The sequence below is a fragment of the Lissotriton helveticus genome, chromosome 3_1, assembly GCF_964261635.1.
Source record: "Lissotriton helveticus chromosome 3_1, aLisHel1.1, whole genome shotgun sequence".
Lineage (NCBI taxonomy): Eukaryota > Metazoa > Chordata > Amphibia > Caudata > Salamandridae > Lissotriton > Lissotriton helveticus.
Window position 1 is genome coordinate 1,169,354,613 of NC_136061.1, and position 17,390 is coordinate 1,169,372,002.

The 17,390-nt window shown below is 42.7% G+C and overlaps 1 protein-coding gene across 1 annotated transcript in view; it reads right to left on the bottom strand.

Annotated features, from left to right (window-relative positions):
• The window catches only part of RAB3GAP1 (RAB3 GTPase activating protein catalytic subunit 1), a 436,470-nt gene that overhangs the window by 346,442 nt on the left and 72,638 nt on the right, over positions 1-17,390 (bottom strand). The window contains exon 5 of the mRNA XM_078681808.1: positions 16,950-17,028. Within this exon, the coding sequence (XP_078537934.1) occupies positions 16,950-17,028 (79 nt within the window). The remainder of the gene's footprint in view (positions 1-16,949; positions 17,029-17,390) is intronic.

Sequence of the window (17,390 nt, forward strand, 5' to 3'; positions counted from 1 at the left end):
ATGGGAACAGTCCAGCCCGAACTGCCAAGCCAGGTCTTCCCTGGACCGGAATCAAGCTTCCCAGGACCGGTTTCTGGCATTACAGCCGTCTTCAGCCGGGCTTGCTTGACTCCAGTGGCAAAGTGAGCAAGGGACTCACGCCTGAGCATACCCTGCCAACTTAGGGCGAACAAAGAAAAACCAAAGGTGGTGATGGACGGAGCGTTGACAATACAAACACTCACCCCCAGTCAACTGATCTGGGTTTAATCTATCACCGTTCTTTAGCTCACTCCGCCACCCCAGTTCAGACATGGCCATATGCAAATCAGTCTGACCCTGTGCCTCATGGGAACAGTCCAGCCCGAACTGCCAAGCCATGTCTTCCCTGGACCGGAATCAAGCTTCCCAGGACCGGTTTCTGGCATTACAGCCGTCTTCAGCCGGGCTTGCTTGACTCCAGTGGCAAAGTGAGCAAGGGACTCACGTCTGAGCATAACCTGCCAACTTAGGGCGAACAAAGAAAAACCAAAGGTGGTGATGGACGGAGCGCTGACAATACAAACACTCACCCCCAGTCAACTGATCTGGGTTTAATCCATCACCGTTCTTTAGCTCACTCCGCCACCCCAGTTCAGACATGGCCATATGCAAATCAGTCTGACCCTGTGCCTCATGGGAACAGTCCAGCCCGAACTGCCAAGCCATGTCTTCCCTGGATCGGAATCAAGCTTCCCAGGACCGGTTTCTGGCATTACAGCCGTATTCAGCCGGGCTTGCTTGACTCCAGTGGCAAAGTGAGCAAGGGACTCACGTCTGAGCATACCCTGCCAAATTAGGGCGAACAAACAAAAAACAAAGGTGGTGATGGACGGAGCGTTGACAATACAAACACTCACCCCCAGTCAACTGATCTGGGTTTAATCCATTACCGTTCTTTAGCTCACTCCGCCACCCAGTTCAGGCATGGCCATATGCAAATCAGTCTGACCCTGTGCCTCATGGGAACAGTCCAGCCCGAACTGCCACTGGAGTCAAGCAAGCCCGGCTGAAGACGGCTGTAATGCCAGAAACCGGTCCTGGGAAGCTTGATTCCGGTCCAGGGAAGACATGGCTTGGCAGTTCGGGCTGGACTGTTCCCATGAGGCACAGGTTCAGACTGATTTGCATATGGCCATGTCTGAACTGGGGTGGCGGAGTGAGCTAAAGAACGGTGATGGATTAAACCCAGATCAGTTGACTGGGGGTGAGTGTTTGTATTGTCAACGCTCCGTCCATCACCACCTTTGGTTTTTCCAAAGAGCTACTGGTAGCCTTTATTAGTAGGAGGTTACTACCCAGAGAACAGAACAAGGCAGCTATTGAGAAGGAGTGCTTTACCATAGTGTGGACCTTGTGTAAGTCCCGGTCTTACTTGTTTGGTACTAGGTTTTTAGTGCAAACAGATCATAAGCCACTGAAATGGTTGAGGACTATGAAGGGTGAGTTGCTGAGATGGTACATTTCTTTACAAGGGTTAGACTTTGTAGTGAAGTACGGAGCCTGATTGAGCCACTGAAATCTTGAAGGACTTTCCTGCCGATTTTACAAACCTGAGCACCCAAAATCTCCAGGTTAGGGGTATTGTGATCTGGGACAGGCGTTTGGTGGGACGGAAAAGTTCCTTGCATGGTCATGCAGACGTGGACCCTTGCCCCGAGAGCTCCAACTGTAATGATGTCTGGATCCCAGATGCTGATCTTTATTGTCATGGGTGAACACAGATCAAGCATGGGCGCCATGACATAAGCATGTCTCACGGATTGAGGGCTTTTTGGAATGGAAGCGTCGCCCAAAGCGCTTCCCTCATAGTGGTGAAAGGCTACTGCGTTTACCACAAGTAGCATGAGCGCAGTGGTGGTAGCATACGGTGTAGTGATCAGCAGGAGTGAACAGGCCCTTTTTTACCTGTGTTTCTGGAGTGAGGCCTACAGGCGCACTCATTTAAAGTTCCGCTGCTGTATGCTTAATTCACCCTTGGGTTACATCAGTTTGGTGTGCAATGCTGCACAGCATGTGTGTTATACATGTGCTGGGTGTATGTGTGCTTGTGAGTCATGCAATGCAGGAAGAATGTAGTGCTGTGCAGTGCATGTATATTATATGCATGTGTGGTGCAGAGTGTATGTGGACCTGTAGATGGTACAATAAATAGGTTTCTGGGTTCCATTTAGGGAGACCCAGAGCTAATTGGAGGAACATGAGAAGTTAGAGGAATCCAGCCAGAGAGCTATGTGGTGTAGTGTGTTTATCTAGGTACCTATATCGATACTCCTATTTCTGACCCATGTCCGGTTAATAATTCACTAATATCCATACAACGGCACAGAATCCCGTTTTCAGATTAAGTCATAGCGCATGCTGTCACATTAAGCAAGCCCTATTCCTCCAGCCCCCTAGAAAGCACACCAAGTTCTCAAAACAAACCAAACCTCCAGCAGACCTGGGAAATCCCCCGTAGCTATTGTTTTGATTTTGTTCGAGAACTCCTGTAAAGAATGCAAGAACGACCAGTTCTTATGACATCCTTACTGACGTATTATGTCCATCCTTACGTCAAACACGGCACCTTTCAGGTATAAATATACCGACGCTGCCCTAAGCAAACACACGGTGGTGATGAGCTTGGAGCAGCGCTACTTGCCGGAGAGCCCAGCTGATGCAGGAAGCCCACGGACGCTGCCCCTCCCTTTTGACGCGCTGAGAGAGACGCTGTCTTTTCTCCTGCCGAGAAATCCAGCCTCCGGCGTTTCCGGCTTACCTTCGCGGGTAACTGGGATACCGAGTCCTGAGAGAGAGATACCAGCCCTCCTGCCTTCTAAATCCCAGGTACTGAACTGACTAACCCCTTACAGAGAATTCTTGAGACAGATTCTTGGCAAACAAACTTAACTTAAACTGCTACTCACTTACTCCCTCCCACGTATTAGGCTTAGGTCAGGTACACCTGGGTAGGCGTAGTTAGAAGCACCAGTCGAGTACGATTAGTCAATGTATATACGTATGTATATCTTTTATCCATTTTAAAGTATCATATGGCTAAGAAACCATATCAATGCTTTTACAGTATTATTTTATAATCCTGCTTTTACTGTATGCACTTTACTTTACTATAAGTATTGCAATAATAGCGATTCATTTCTCTTGTATGAGAAAAGAGACTGATCAATAAATAACTCCTTTTATTGAACACGCCCATCTCTTCTTTCTCTACAATCTGGTGGAACTAAGTATGCACGTACTGACTGAGTAAAATGATTGTCTTTTGTTTTCACACGACTCTAGAGATATACTCTTGATTAGGGAGAGCAAAGTTGTCATGTTCTATGGTTGTCAGAAACTAAATCCCTTCTTGTCTATCCAGGGAGGTTAAACTCCTCCTCGCCTATTCGAGAAAGTTTCTAGTGAACTCTGAGCTAGCTGGCACACAAAACTTTAAGTCTAATATCGTCAGTAGAAGACCTATTTAACCTCTGTCCTACGTCTATACTATTGAAGATATTATTCCAATGCGCAGAGCCTAGTTGGAATATAGGAACTACACTACATGGCGCCCAACGGTTTGGTAAGGCGATAAATCTAACGCAAGGCATTAGAGTAACTCAGTCGTGCTTTTCCACACAGACCCTTTCTCCCATAAAAACTCCAAAGACGTCTGGAGTGGGTCAAAGGTTAAATCCGCCAAACTTAGTAGGAGGAGACTCCTATGTATAGTTTTTGGTTTATTCAACGTTGAAGGATACACTGTTCCAAAACATTGTGCACCTAATCTTTGTTTCCGTGGAAACCTGATCTGCAACAAAAACCCTTCTGTCAGGAAAAATGTCAGAAACTGAAGAAAGGGAGACAGCTAGAATAGCAGCTCGTCTCATAGAGGAAGACACAAGTCTCCTGCAAACTGAGCCGGTCGCAATACTCATCCCGGTCAGTATAAGAAAAACTATAACTTTAAAACTTATAGAAAATGGACTGACATCAAGAGGTGGTACAGTCATATTCGTAATTGAGGCACATGAATATCGGCAGACAGAGGTATTCTATTCATGGATAAACTTTCCAGCAGCAAACGCTGTAACAAAGGAGTTCCACTATTACAAAATAGAGGAACCACCGGATGAGTACACTCCTTTCGAGGAGGTGGAAATACCACTCAAATACCAAGAGCACCTGCTCTGGTTTAAAGGCGCCCTAAAACATAATGATCACATCACCAGGCTCGGTCCACTAGGTAGACCAGGAGCAACGTGGCCGGTTCTAGCCGGTTACACACCACATCCAGAAATTGAGAAAATGTCTATACCAGAACTTCTAGTCCAACTAAAAGTACTAATTAAAATACACAATTAGCCCAATATGTAATGCGGACTTCAACAGTCCAACCAGCTATTAAAATTCCACAGCTGACCCCTCATCAGGCGAACACAAATAAAATCACACCACAGAACATACAGTCCTGTCTAGGTAAAGTACCCATTAAAAGGGAACAAATTCCATTCTGGTTAGCACAAAAAAATCACTCAAATAGAGGCAGTATTTCCGGATACTACCCCTACTGAGAAACACAGAATTCTGACTATCTGTCTTCCAATGGGGATCGCACCACATGCGGAGGACTGTGACACTTGGGGCACAGTCTTTGCTTCCATTTACACAAAAACACATGGTGTTCCGTCCATGGCGGTAATACCAGACGTTCTAAGACAGATTCAAAATGAATACGGTCCAGAACCTGCTTTAACTCTGGGTATGAAATTACTGAAAGACTTCAAGCAGGTCTCGGCTATATTACTAGCCAACATAAAGGGGGAAGCAGCAACTGTGGCGATCCGCCAAACATTGAAAGAAACAGATATAGCAGAACAACCTTTTGAACTTGCCAGAATCATAGAAAAATCCTATGAAGAACTAGGAAGAGATAGTTTGGGTGGGAAACCAGTGAAACCCCAACTAACTGAAAATCCCGAAAAAGTATTTATTAAAAATAATCTAAACACTCCAAAAAAGAGCTGGGATGGAAACAAACAATCCACTCCCAAAGAGAAAAAATTCCAGTCCAGAGGAAGGTCTCCTCGGCGGAGAGAAAGATCTCCAGACCAAGGACACAAGTCTCCCCAGAGGGAGCCCTCTGAGAAAAAATACAACCTTAGAAATAGGGATAATTTGAAGAAACCTGATAGATATCAAGATATTGATACACGTCCATCTCGATCTTTTCAGACTTCCTCGCAGAAATCGGAAAGAAGAGGACGGTCAGAACACAGGGAAGAGCACGTCAAGTCTAAAGACAAAGATCCTGCTCATCAAAGTAAAAAGTTACAATTTCCAAAGAAGAAGGTAGCCAGTATTAAAGTAATCAAACATGCCGAGGATACTGAGGACACAACTGAAAAACGGAGAGTGGGCTCAGACAATGCTAGACAGCGCAGCAGAAGTGAGCATAGCTCGCAAGATCCTGATGAATCATCTGGAGACAGTGGACAGGAATGAATACATTCAAGTGGAAACTGCAGATACCAGAGTTAGCAAACCTCATAAAATATATGAAATAACATTGCGTATAGAGGGAGATAAGACTAGGAAAATAAGGGGTCTATTTTGGGATAATCTCTCCAAGAGTTATGACATCCTTCTAGCTGAAAAAGACTGGCCACCAGAGTTTGTCAGGGAGTACCCTCATGGCGAAGAAATGATTATGCCTGCCTTCTCAAATCACATTCCAATTCATAAAAAATATACGCTTGCAAGAAAGTGGGCAGTAGCCCAAGCTAATGCATTATATAAAAAATCATGTGGGATGGGATGAGGACTCACCTCCTCACATAATCCAGTTAAAATCACAACCAACTGCACAGAGGCAGTACCCAATTAAGCAAGAAGCTAAAAAACAGGTCAGGGAGATCTTAGATCAACTTGAATACCAGGGGGTGATTGAAACTTGCACCTCACAAATGAACAATCCTTTGTTTCCTGTCTCCAAGCCAGACGATTCATATTGTCTAGTTTTGGACTACAGACACTTAAACACATGTTGCAAAACGTTTGCAGTACAAAACTCACACAGTGCAGCACTAATGAATAGCATAGTGCGCAAAAAATACAAAACAACATTAGACATCTCTAATGGATTCTTTTGTCAAAATATAGCACCAGAAAGCAGATATTTGACCGCTTTCTCAATAAATGGCTCGCAGAAAAATTTCTGTCGTTTGCCACAGGGGTTCAAGAACAGCCCAGGATTATTCTCAGCAAGAGTAACAGAGTTACTACAAATATATGATGATGAGGCATTATCTTATGTCGATGACATCTATCTAACAGATGATGACTTAGATACTCACTTGAAAAGAGTGAACACCATAATACTTGGGTTCGCAGCAGAGGGTTACAAATTCAACTTCAAGAAGTCAAGAATTGCCCATCTGACTGTCCTATTTTTAGGATATGAATTATCAAGTGAAGGCAAAAGCCTGGCAGACAATTTCCTAGAAAAATGTGCTGTAATCCAAGCACCAAGAACGCTGAAAAACTTACAATCAATTCTAGGTTTCCTGAATTTCGGAAGAACATACATTATAAATTACGCGGAGAGGGTTAAACCTCTCTATGACTTAATAAGACCAGATTTTAAAAGAATCAATTGGACTCAAAAACACACAGAAATGTTGAGATCTTTACAAACAGACATGTTAGTTAAAACAAAACTACAAACACGCGATAACACACGCAACCTTGTGATTCGGGTCATCCCAGGAAGATGCGGATTCACATACCTAACCTCTAATGAGGGAGAAACGGTACCAATAGCTTACAAATCACATTTGTACACAGAATCTGAAAAACGATTCAGCATTAAGGAAAACATTGTTCATGCGGTTCAAACAGCTGTAGCAAGAGAAAGATACCAAGCTGACGGCAGACAGATTACAGTCAGAACAGCAGAATCGGCCTTTGAGGCATTAACAAGCCCATGTAATTTACCTACTATGGCACTAAATCCAAAATGGATACAATGGGAAGATTCTCTTGCTACAGACAGAGTGAAATACTATTTTGACCCAGAAATGAAAAAATTAAAAAATCTAGAATATGAAAGAGAATACCCTCTGCCTAGCGACATTCTGCCCATACAACTTTACGCCTGCGTAATATACACAAACAGTTATGCAGAACCCTCAGTTTGGGGAAAACAAGCCTACAACGCTACATGCGAGGTTGTCAAATGCCGGTGGCAAGGACGTAAAATTAGGCCACTAGTAACGATGTCACAATCTGTAAAAGACAATTCAGGTCATCAAACTGAATTAATAGCTTTAAAAATGGCGCTCAATATTGCCGATCGCGAATTCCCGACACTGATAGTGTGCGATTCACATTCCTGCGTCAAATCATACAATGAAGACTTGCAGAAATTGGTTAGAAACGGTTACAAAGATGACACAGGTGCCACAATCAAGCAAAAATCGCTTGGGAACAAGTAGTTCTTTTACAAAAAGAACTACCAAAGACTCACGTGATACACTCTCTGAGTCATCAGCGTGATGGCGTTCACGCTGCAGGGAATTTATTGGCTGAGACAGCCACAGCGGAAGCAACTAAATCGGCTTCCGTAGCTACAAAAAAGCATTCAGGAAAATACATTGACGGGGAAACAATGCTGGCGGTGAAAACGTCATCAAAAGGCGACTGCTCAGCGCTACCCATCAACTATCCACTCAATTATACATACATAATCGATGCGAACTCCGTTCCTTATGCTCAAATCCCTGGAGTGGGGGATAGGGTAATTCCAAACAGGAACAGGAGAGGCTTCTTAAAACAAGAAGCACATATGGGATTAGGTTTAAGGCATCAGACAATCAAAGAATCTTCGACAGAATTAAAATCAGAATACTGGTGGCCGGGGATGAGCGTGGATAATCACAAATTTGCAAAAAATTGTGAAAACTGCAACAGAGATCGCAGTGGCGAACCGGCCGAGGTAGTGCCAGAACTTATAATAGAAAGCATAAAGCGATCTATTCGCATGATTAAACAAGAAACATGCGTCCCAATGTATATTATTTGAGACTATCATCACTTAAAATGTAGACCCCAGCTCTCGGCTGACGTCTGAACTATTATAAAAAGATTTGCGAGTCTATAATGACATATACGCATGGGGCATGCTACATTCTGACCATTACCCTGCTTTTAGCTCTCAAGCTTATGGGGGGTGTATGGCCAGCATGGGCATTGCATTGCAGGACTCTTATCACTTCCTTCCTGAGGGAAACGGGATGGTGTAAAGAAAAAACCAAGGCATAGAGCAATCTATAACGGCAAAGGTATTAGGTTCGGGAGCTGGGTGGGTCAAACATTTAATAAGTGTCCAACGTAGTCTTAATAATCTGCCAAGAAATTCTCTGAGAGGTCTCAGTCCGTACGAACTATTGTTTGGGACTAGAATGCTAATCCAGGACCTCGATAGTCAAACTTCAGTGGTTAAAGAAAAATGCTTTGATATCAAAGATCGTTTGGCTATTTTACAGGACTTAAATGAAAAAAGAAAAGACCTGAGCAACATAAAGTTGAAGCAACAGCCAACAGCCACTGAAGAGAAACCACCTGTCCCAGCAAGGCCTGTCTGGATTCCAAAAATCGGGGATCTGGTCAGAGAGAAGCTCGCGGTAAAGAAGGAATTTGGGCCTTCTTACAGAAAAGCAGTACCTGTCTTGTCTGTCAACGGGACAAGATCAGTAGTATTACCGCCCCTTGCTGGTAAAAAGGAGAACCGAGTTGTATCCATCGACCTGCTTAAACCACAATCATGTGGCCGATAACAAGTAGTAGGCCAAGTGGACTCCCAAGAAGTAGTAGAACACCAAAGTTTGCTACAAATACAGAGGTTCAAACTGAGAGACTAATCACATTTGATAAACCTACAGTGAATCAACAAGGACTATGCAACAAAGCAATGGAACTTAAACCTCTTGAAACCCAAATCAAAATCTTACATCAAGAAAAACCAGTCTACAATGATGTACCTGCTGACTATGCTAATGAAACAAAGCAAATTAAAAAAGCAAAATTGAATCCAGAAGCAATTGAAACAATTGACAGAACAGCATCTGGCTACTTCATCAACTTCGATGATTTTTCTGAGGATCCAAGTGAACCTGAGGAACAGCCAACAACAAAAACTTTTAAAGACAAAGCAAAGGAACTCTTTCATCAACTACAAGAAACATATCTGATTTCTCCATGGATTGAACTTTGGGTGGCACAAGGTGTATTTATCCTCATACTTTGGCTCATCATGGTACTATGCTTGGGACATTTCATGGAGGGAAAATATGTTACAATGGACACAGCAAGTCAGAATATCAACTTGGTCCTGAAACCACACAAATCTTCACACATCGAGAAAAGAGAACTTTCTTCAGTAAACTTCACAGCCAATCCTATACCCGGTGGGGTAGCATGGGACAAAACTGATTACGAAATCTATGGTCCGGTTGAGCTCCTGAAGTATCCTCATCAATTCAAGATTTCATTAAGTGACTTTGTAAAACCAAGCACATTCACTGATGATTGGGACTTTGAAAGTATTAATGATATGATGTCAGATCTAGTGATGTCAGCTAAATTTACAGTACATGAATATTTACAGGGTTCATCTAATTATGACCAGATGTATTGTTACAACCACTATGGTCACCATTATCTGCATAAATCTGCTCAACCCAGAAATGTTTTTAATTATAATCAATGGGAACATTGTGCTACTCCACCAAAAGGTAGTTCAAAAACATTTTATGAAAAAATTTCTTATTTCTCAGGGTTTAACACAAGTGATGCAGAAACATTTTATTTCAAATTGTTAAATAAGACAGGAATGAAAACCATGCTTACAAACACAAAATTGATCTATTCAGAGACATTTTTTGAAAAAATGAAAACATTCGGTTTTGATTTCTGGAACAAAAATATTGAAACGAAGACAATCTGGGGTACAAAAGATTGGCAAGTGCAAGGTTTAGAATCATTATTTAGAGCCTGCATGATCCCAGAACAAATTATATTCTTGAATGACACAATTCAACAGACTACCTGTCTTGGCCTAGCCAAAATAAAAGACTTAAACAAACCGTCTATTCCAAAGCCAACACCTGACAGTAATAACACTACAGATGATGAAATAGACGTATCCCATATTTTAAACCAAAACAGAACACATCCTGATTGGAAAAAATGGTTGATCTGGCCCACAGACACAAATAACTGTCAAGATAGATTCCTGAACAAAAAACAGGGGTTCACATTGACCAGGCCAGACCCTAGATACTCCCAGAGACAACATCCAGGGATTGTAACTACTTACAGTGTGGGGAAACTCTGCCTCGAATGGCTACAAACATCCACACTGGTTGAAATTAGGCAACACTTGACTTTACTTAAAGAAGGTGCTGACTTGCGTGATTTCATTATGGGACCACGCAAACAGCGTCAAAAACGTTTCATAGCGGCCTCTATATATGCAGCTTACAACGAAGCTTGGAAAGAAACTCAAATTGAGACAGCAGAGAGAATACGGGAAATTGACCGTGTTAATTTGGAAAAATCACTTTCTGTTGTGGACAATGGGTTAATGACTCTGTCCTCCAGAATATATTCACTGGACAGTATTGTATCTTCTGCAATCGATATAATAGAACAAGACTTACTGATGTTGCAACAGGGTCAGTCCCAATTGCGTTCTATTGTACAGCTTGGCTGGACGTTACAAAACCTGCGTTCAGGCTACGTGCCTTGGCGTTTAATCAACACAACGTCATTATTCAGTATCTTTAACCTTACTGATACACAAATCAGTTTAGCACAAAAAGGGTGCGGAATATACAATTCTGAGCATTGAAAAACTGAGATTACCATTGACAATGTCAGAACGACCTGTCATTGAATGGATAATACATGGGATAATAACTATTCCGATAACAACTTTCCAGTTTCGATACTGCCAAAAATATATACAGGCAGGCCAGTATGAAAAGTTGGGTAAAGGATACATTAAGTCAACATGGAACTTACCTTATACACACACATGTTACAGTAATAAAGGACAGAGTGTATTTCTTAGTGGTAATAATTGTGAGACATCACTAAGTGGTATACTTCTGTGTAAGGTTATAAGTTTACATGGGGCCTGTGAAGGAACTTCAAATAACCTTTCATGTCACCAGCTCGGCACACCTGCAACACAAATAGAACCATTCTTTAAAAGAATTTCTAACGGGAGTTACATTCTAATTGTAGATCACAGATGTTGTGGCTTGCTGCCAGGAAAACCTTATCTGGTAAGCGTGACTTCCATGGTCATTTGCTGTGAGCGAGTATTGTTCCTGAATGACACTCCAGACAGGGAGGGAAGGTTATGGCCCAGTTTGAAAATCTCTTCTATTCGAATTGATACTTTAAGCAGAATGAAGACTGTGCTCCTACAGACGCCAACCCATTTGACGTCATCAAAAGAAACGTATGATCTCCAAGTTGCAAGGACAATGGGTGAGATACATGCCTTGTTATCAACAAATTGCCCGCTACACTTCGCAGAAATGCTAAACGAAATCTTAAATATTTCTGATACTAGTGGTATTGCGAGTGTATTTAAGACCGTTTTTTCTGGACTGTTAACCCCATTCAAAGCAGTCCTGGGTATTTTTCCAAATTTCGTCCATTCCATCTTTGGCGGACTTCCACTCCTGTTGGGACTCGTAGCAGGCATTTTATTTTTGCTACTCTTGCTTCGTTATGGCAAGCCATGTCACAGACAAGACTCCAGCAACAATGGAAGAAACGATCCTAGCTATACGCTACCGGGACCGCATAACTAAAGTCCTTGGCTTAGCCCGGCTACGAGATCTAAATATGACCTGGTTTCTTTCATTCAGACCCATGTGGCAGAATTGTGTTATGCCTGTATTGAGGTGCATGCTATGCGGCGAAGAATGCGTGTTGGACACCTGTCTTACACTACAATCAGAAGTACCATTGGATGCAGATACTTTGTTGGGTCCAGTAAAGGCTCATGCATTGTGCTGTCCCCAGCGGCTACCTATCCTGATGACGGCATTCGTGGAGACTTCACCACTACGATTGATGGGTAGTGAAGTACAAGATAAAAGCAGCATCGATGCTGATCAAACCATCACTGAAAGCGAACATGCTCATGACTGCATGGTAGCGACATTTTCCAACTTGGTCGAACTTTCACCAGAAGCGGTAGACTGTTTTTTCGAGAGTCTGTCTGAAATGATGTTTTCACCCGAACAGAGAGAATAACTTTAAACAAACGAACATACAGCGTTCCCTGAACTCTGAATTTGGCCTTCAGCTTTGGGAAAACAAAGCTACTGTGAACTATTTTTTCTCTCTTCTCCCCTGAAAAGCAAAAACTTTTCTCCCAATCCAAAATATTTACTTTTTTTTTTGGCTCTTGTCTTCTGCTTACAGTAGAACTATTCTTAGAGAACAGAGCTTCTATTTTTTATAAACTCTAGAGACATTACCTCAACCTCTCGCTTATTTACAAGTAATTGTATTTATATGTGATGAAGTGGTCTCACACTTTTTTTCTGTATTAAGAGCCATTTCATGTGTAATTTTCGCAAATCATTCATGCTGATATAAAATGTGCATCTCTTTTTTGAATGATTATACTGCTTGAATGCATACAGTACCTATACTCATTTTCATGTATTTCGCATATGCCATTTTTCAAATGCAAAAAATGTATTTTGGGGTGGTTCGGTATACACATGCACTATTAGTTATGTTTACTATTGCTTAGTTAGTAAATATGGACATAAAAACGTGGAGTGGGTGTAGTGTGTTTATCTAGGTACCTATATCGATACTCCTATTTCTGACCCTTGTCCGGTTAATAATTCACTAATATCCATACAACGGCACAGAATCCCGTTTTCAGATTAAGTCATAGCGCATGCTGTCACATTAAGCAAGCCCTATTCCTCCAGCCCCCTAGAAAGCACACCGAGTTCTCAAAACAAACCAAACCTCCAGCAGACCTGGGAAATCCCCCGTAGCTATTGTTTTGATTTCGTTCGAGAACTCCTGTAAAGAATGCAAGAACGACCAGTTCTTATGACATCCTTACTGACGTATTATGTCCATCCTTACGTCAAACACGGCACCTTTCAGGTATAAATATACCGACGCTGCCCTAAGCAAACACACGGTGGTGATGAGCTTGGAGCAGCGCTACTTGCCGGAGAGCCCAGCTGATGCAGGAAGCCCACGGACGCTGCCCCTCCCTTTTGACGCGCTGAGAGAGACGCTGTCTTTTCTCCTGCCGAGAAATCCAGCCTCCGGCGTTTCCGGCTTACCTTCGCGGGTAACTGGGATACCGAGTCCTGAGAAAGAGATACCAGCCCTCCTGCCTTCTAAATCCCAGGTACTGAACTGACTAACCCCTTACAGAGAATTCTTGAGACAGATTCTTGGCAAACAAACTTAACTTAAACTGCTACTCACTTACTCCCTCCCACGTATTAGGCTTAGGTCAGGTACACCTGGGTAGGCGTAGTTAGAAGCACCAGTCGAGTACGATTAGTCAATGTATATATGTATGTATATCTTTTATCCATTTTAAAGTATCATATGGCTAAGAACCATATCAATGCTTTTACAGTATTATTTTATAATCCTGCTTTTACTGTATGCACTTTACTTTACTATAAGTATTGCAATAATAGCGATTCATTTCTCTTGTATGAGAAAAGAGACTGATCAATAAATAACTCCTTTTATTGAACACGCCCATCTCTTCTTTCTCTACAATCTGGTGGAACTAAGTATGCACGTACTGACTGAGTAAAATGATTGTCTTTTGTTTTCACACGACTCTAGAGATATACTCTTGATTAGGGAGAGCAAAGTTGTCATGTTCTATGGTTGTCAGAAACTAAATCCCTTCTTGTCTATCCAGGGAGGTTAAACTCCTCCTCGCCTATTCGAGAAAGTTTCTAGTGAACTCTGAGCTAGCTGGCACACAAAACTTTAAGTCTAATATCGTCAGTAGAAGACCTAGTTAACCTCTGTCCTACGTCTATACTATTGAAGATATTATTCCAATGCGCAGAGCCTATTGGGAATATAGGAACTACACTACAGTGGATTGCTGCATTCCTGTGAGCTGAGAGGGACACACTGGGAGAGGCAGGTTCTTCAGTATACTTCAAAAAGGGCTCAGATTCAGCTACTAAGAAAATCATAAACAGTAGGGCTGAGGCCCGGGGTTACCTTTTTATCCACATATAACTGTGGATGACATCCAGGTGTAAAAATGTAGTCATTCCCATGGTCTGTGTTGTGGATCTATCAGAGTTGGAGTTGCTTCTGCTGTGAAAGCCTGCTTTCTAGAGGGAGGGCAGAGCAGACGAGAGGGTCCTTAAAAAGAAAGCATATCCCTAACATAAACTTCAAAGATTGAGACTCTAATTCACATTTGGTGTCTGAAAATGGACTATAAGAAGAGGCGCTTGAGGTTCCCAAAATAATTATCTGTCAATTTGCTAGTCAGGCTGCATGAGGAGAAGCTCTGCAAGACTTCTGCCTGTAACCAGGACTGGGGACCAAGGTCTGCCAGTCTCCCAGCTGGGTAAGAGGACATCACCAAAGGAACTTGAAGATCACTGCCCCTGGAGCACCAGTGTCTATGTGCATGTGAAGACCAGTGTGCCCTGTGAGGAAGAGTAGAGCACTGGAGAGGGAGAGCGAAAGGTCCAGTGTGGAATCCTGGCGATTGAATCCCTGTAGCAAGGTGTGAGGAGATGACTGTTGTACCGATTGGGTGGTTGACCGTATGCAGGGAATGTTGGCGACCCCTGTATGCAGGAGCAGGACTGCCATGAAGTGAGCCATGACTGCTGCTACACCAATCGGGTCATCGCCCGTGTGTAGGTTAATTTGACGACCTCATTTGCCAGGTGGCACCGACATGAAGATTGCTGCAGTGTGGACAATAGCCAGTGTGCGGACCCAAGTCAGCGACCCAGTTTACCAGGTGGGGCCACCGTGAAGATTACTGCGGTGCCAAATTGGGCTGTAGCCCATATACAGAGTGGAGTCAGTGACCCTGTATGCCAAAGAGGGCTACTGGGACAAGGCAAGGAACATGGTGTGGTCGAGACAGTCGCTGAGAGGAGGTTGCCTCGAATGGTGCCAGCACCAGTACAGTTGCACCCCTCTCCCCAGTGCTGCATGTGAGGATTTTACAAGAGACCGTCGCTGCAGCTTCAATGCCTTCAAAGTGGGCTCTCTGGAAGACTCAGTTCGCTCCTACACAGCTGGTGTGGGTAAATCGGATTTGTGGGCCAGATGGCCCTGGGGGAACTTGCCTTCCACCTAGCACTTTGGCACTGGAACACTTGTGATTATAGCAAAGAGTCGGAGTGGGACTCCTAAGACTCTGCCTACTAGTGGAGATTAACCTGAATTTCGCTCATAATAAATGGGGAACAAGCACTAGCGCTAGAGACAGGGAAGTGGGCCTCGCCTATAAAGCACTCTAACCCTGACCTCCAGGGCCTGTGTGTATGGTTTGTGAATGTTGTCTTTACTCTGTGTTCATATATTAATACTCCTTTTTCCATAAAGCAAGTCTTTAACTGGAAAATGATTTATTGCTGCTACAGAACGCATTTTGAGTTAAGCTACTGTTTTCACCCCATGTCTACTTGAGGGGGGGGGGGGGTGGTCAAGGGCACAATTTGCTTTTTATATAGACTAACCTAAAAACTGCTGTAATAAGTAGTCACTAATTGCCTAAAAATAGTGACTAGTTTCTAGCAAGGATCATGGATGAAGGCCAAGGCAAATGTAGGGACATCCACACATAAAAACATTGATAACCTAAGTTGCAGTTCTGAACTGTTTTATGTTGATAGAAAATAGTGGGCAGCCTCAGGATTGACAATCCCAAAATCACAAAAGTCCTGCATCTTAAACACAAAGCTTCACAATTAACCCCAGGGGTGCCTTTAAGTCCAGAGAACAACACTTTCTTCACATATTGCAAGTCTAGTCTAAGCCTCAGAGTGTTTGGCTCACATCTGGCAACATATATATCATGGAGGCTACTGCCATCAGCTCTGTTCTTTTGGCCACTGCTCTGGTTACTGGTTGGATGACTTGTCGATTGTAAAACTTCTTTAGAACTGCCCCTGGGTTTGCCCTGTCACCAATACGGCCTGTAGTGAGGAGGTGAGCTGGCCTCACCACATTCATACCAAACCATTACCGTCCAAATCACCTCATTCAGGATATGATGCACCCTTATTAGAGGTCCACAGTGGCTCAGATAGTCAGGAGGCCCAGAATATGCAGGCTGTCAGCCTTGGACTCATTTTCCAATATCTTCAGCTTAAAGGTCCCAAATGCAAAATTCAGGTGCCTGCATCCCTGTGGCCCCTTGAACTTCTGAAAATATGGAGCAGAGAGCTTCTATCGAAGTCTCAACTGAGGTCATTCGGCCTTTCAATTATCTCACTTTTCACTCAAGTGAAGCAATACTTGCTGTTCATTTCCTCCAACATTGCCTCTACGGAAGATACCTACCCATTACTATAGCAAACAGTGCTGTACAAGTCTTTCAACACACTCACAATCAATATTTCTCCCAGGGAGAGTGCATGCCTGCCCTGAACTTTCTCCTCTCTGATGCCCTAGTACATCATGCGATTTCTTAAACATTTTAAGCGATTTCTATTAACCTAACTATATTAAACTTCTTATTTAATATTATTTTATTAATTCCAAGACATATTTGCAAAAACGGTTTCTAATATTGATTATTTTTGTGCTTTACACTTTCCAAATACTTAATAATACTGGGACGTATTTTAATAAAAATATACAAAAAATACAATACTCACCATCGCACTAGACAATGAGCTCTGGGAGGAAAATCATTGTCTGTGGACAACAAATCTTGCAATGCCAATGGAAGAGTATCTGTGAAAATATGTGGAACACATTCAAAGTCAAATTCAGTACATGATCTGGTAACAACTAGAAAAGATCAAGCTCAGATTGTAAACAATGGGATATTATGTGGACATTCAGATCAGTGCAGCGAAAAGGCATTCTGCTGTGGTGGATAAAGACTTGGTACTTGTTTACAAAGTTATCATCTGCCACCTTTGCTTTCCCACCATTACCACACCAATACTCAATATACTAACAGCCATAATGTCTTTTAGCTTATGGTTGTAACTCAGTCAAAGTGTTTTTCACAGACCTCTTTCAGTTCTTCAGGGCTAAAACAGTACATCAAAGCAATGTTTAAAATATCTATAACCCGTTTCGATAAAACT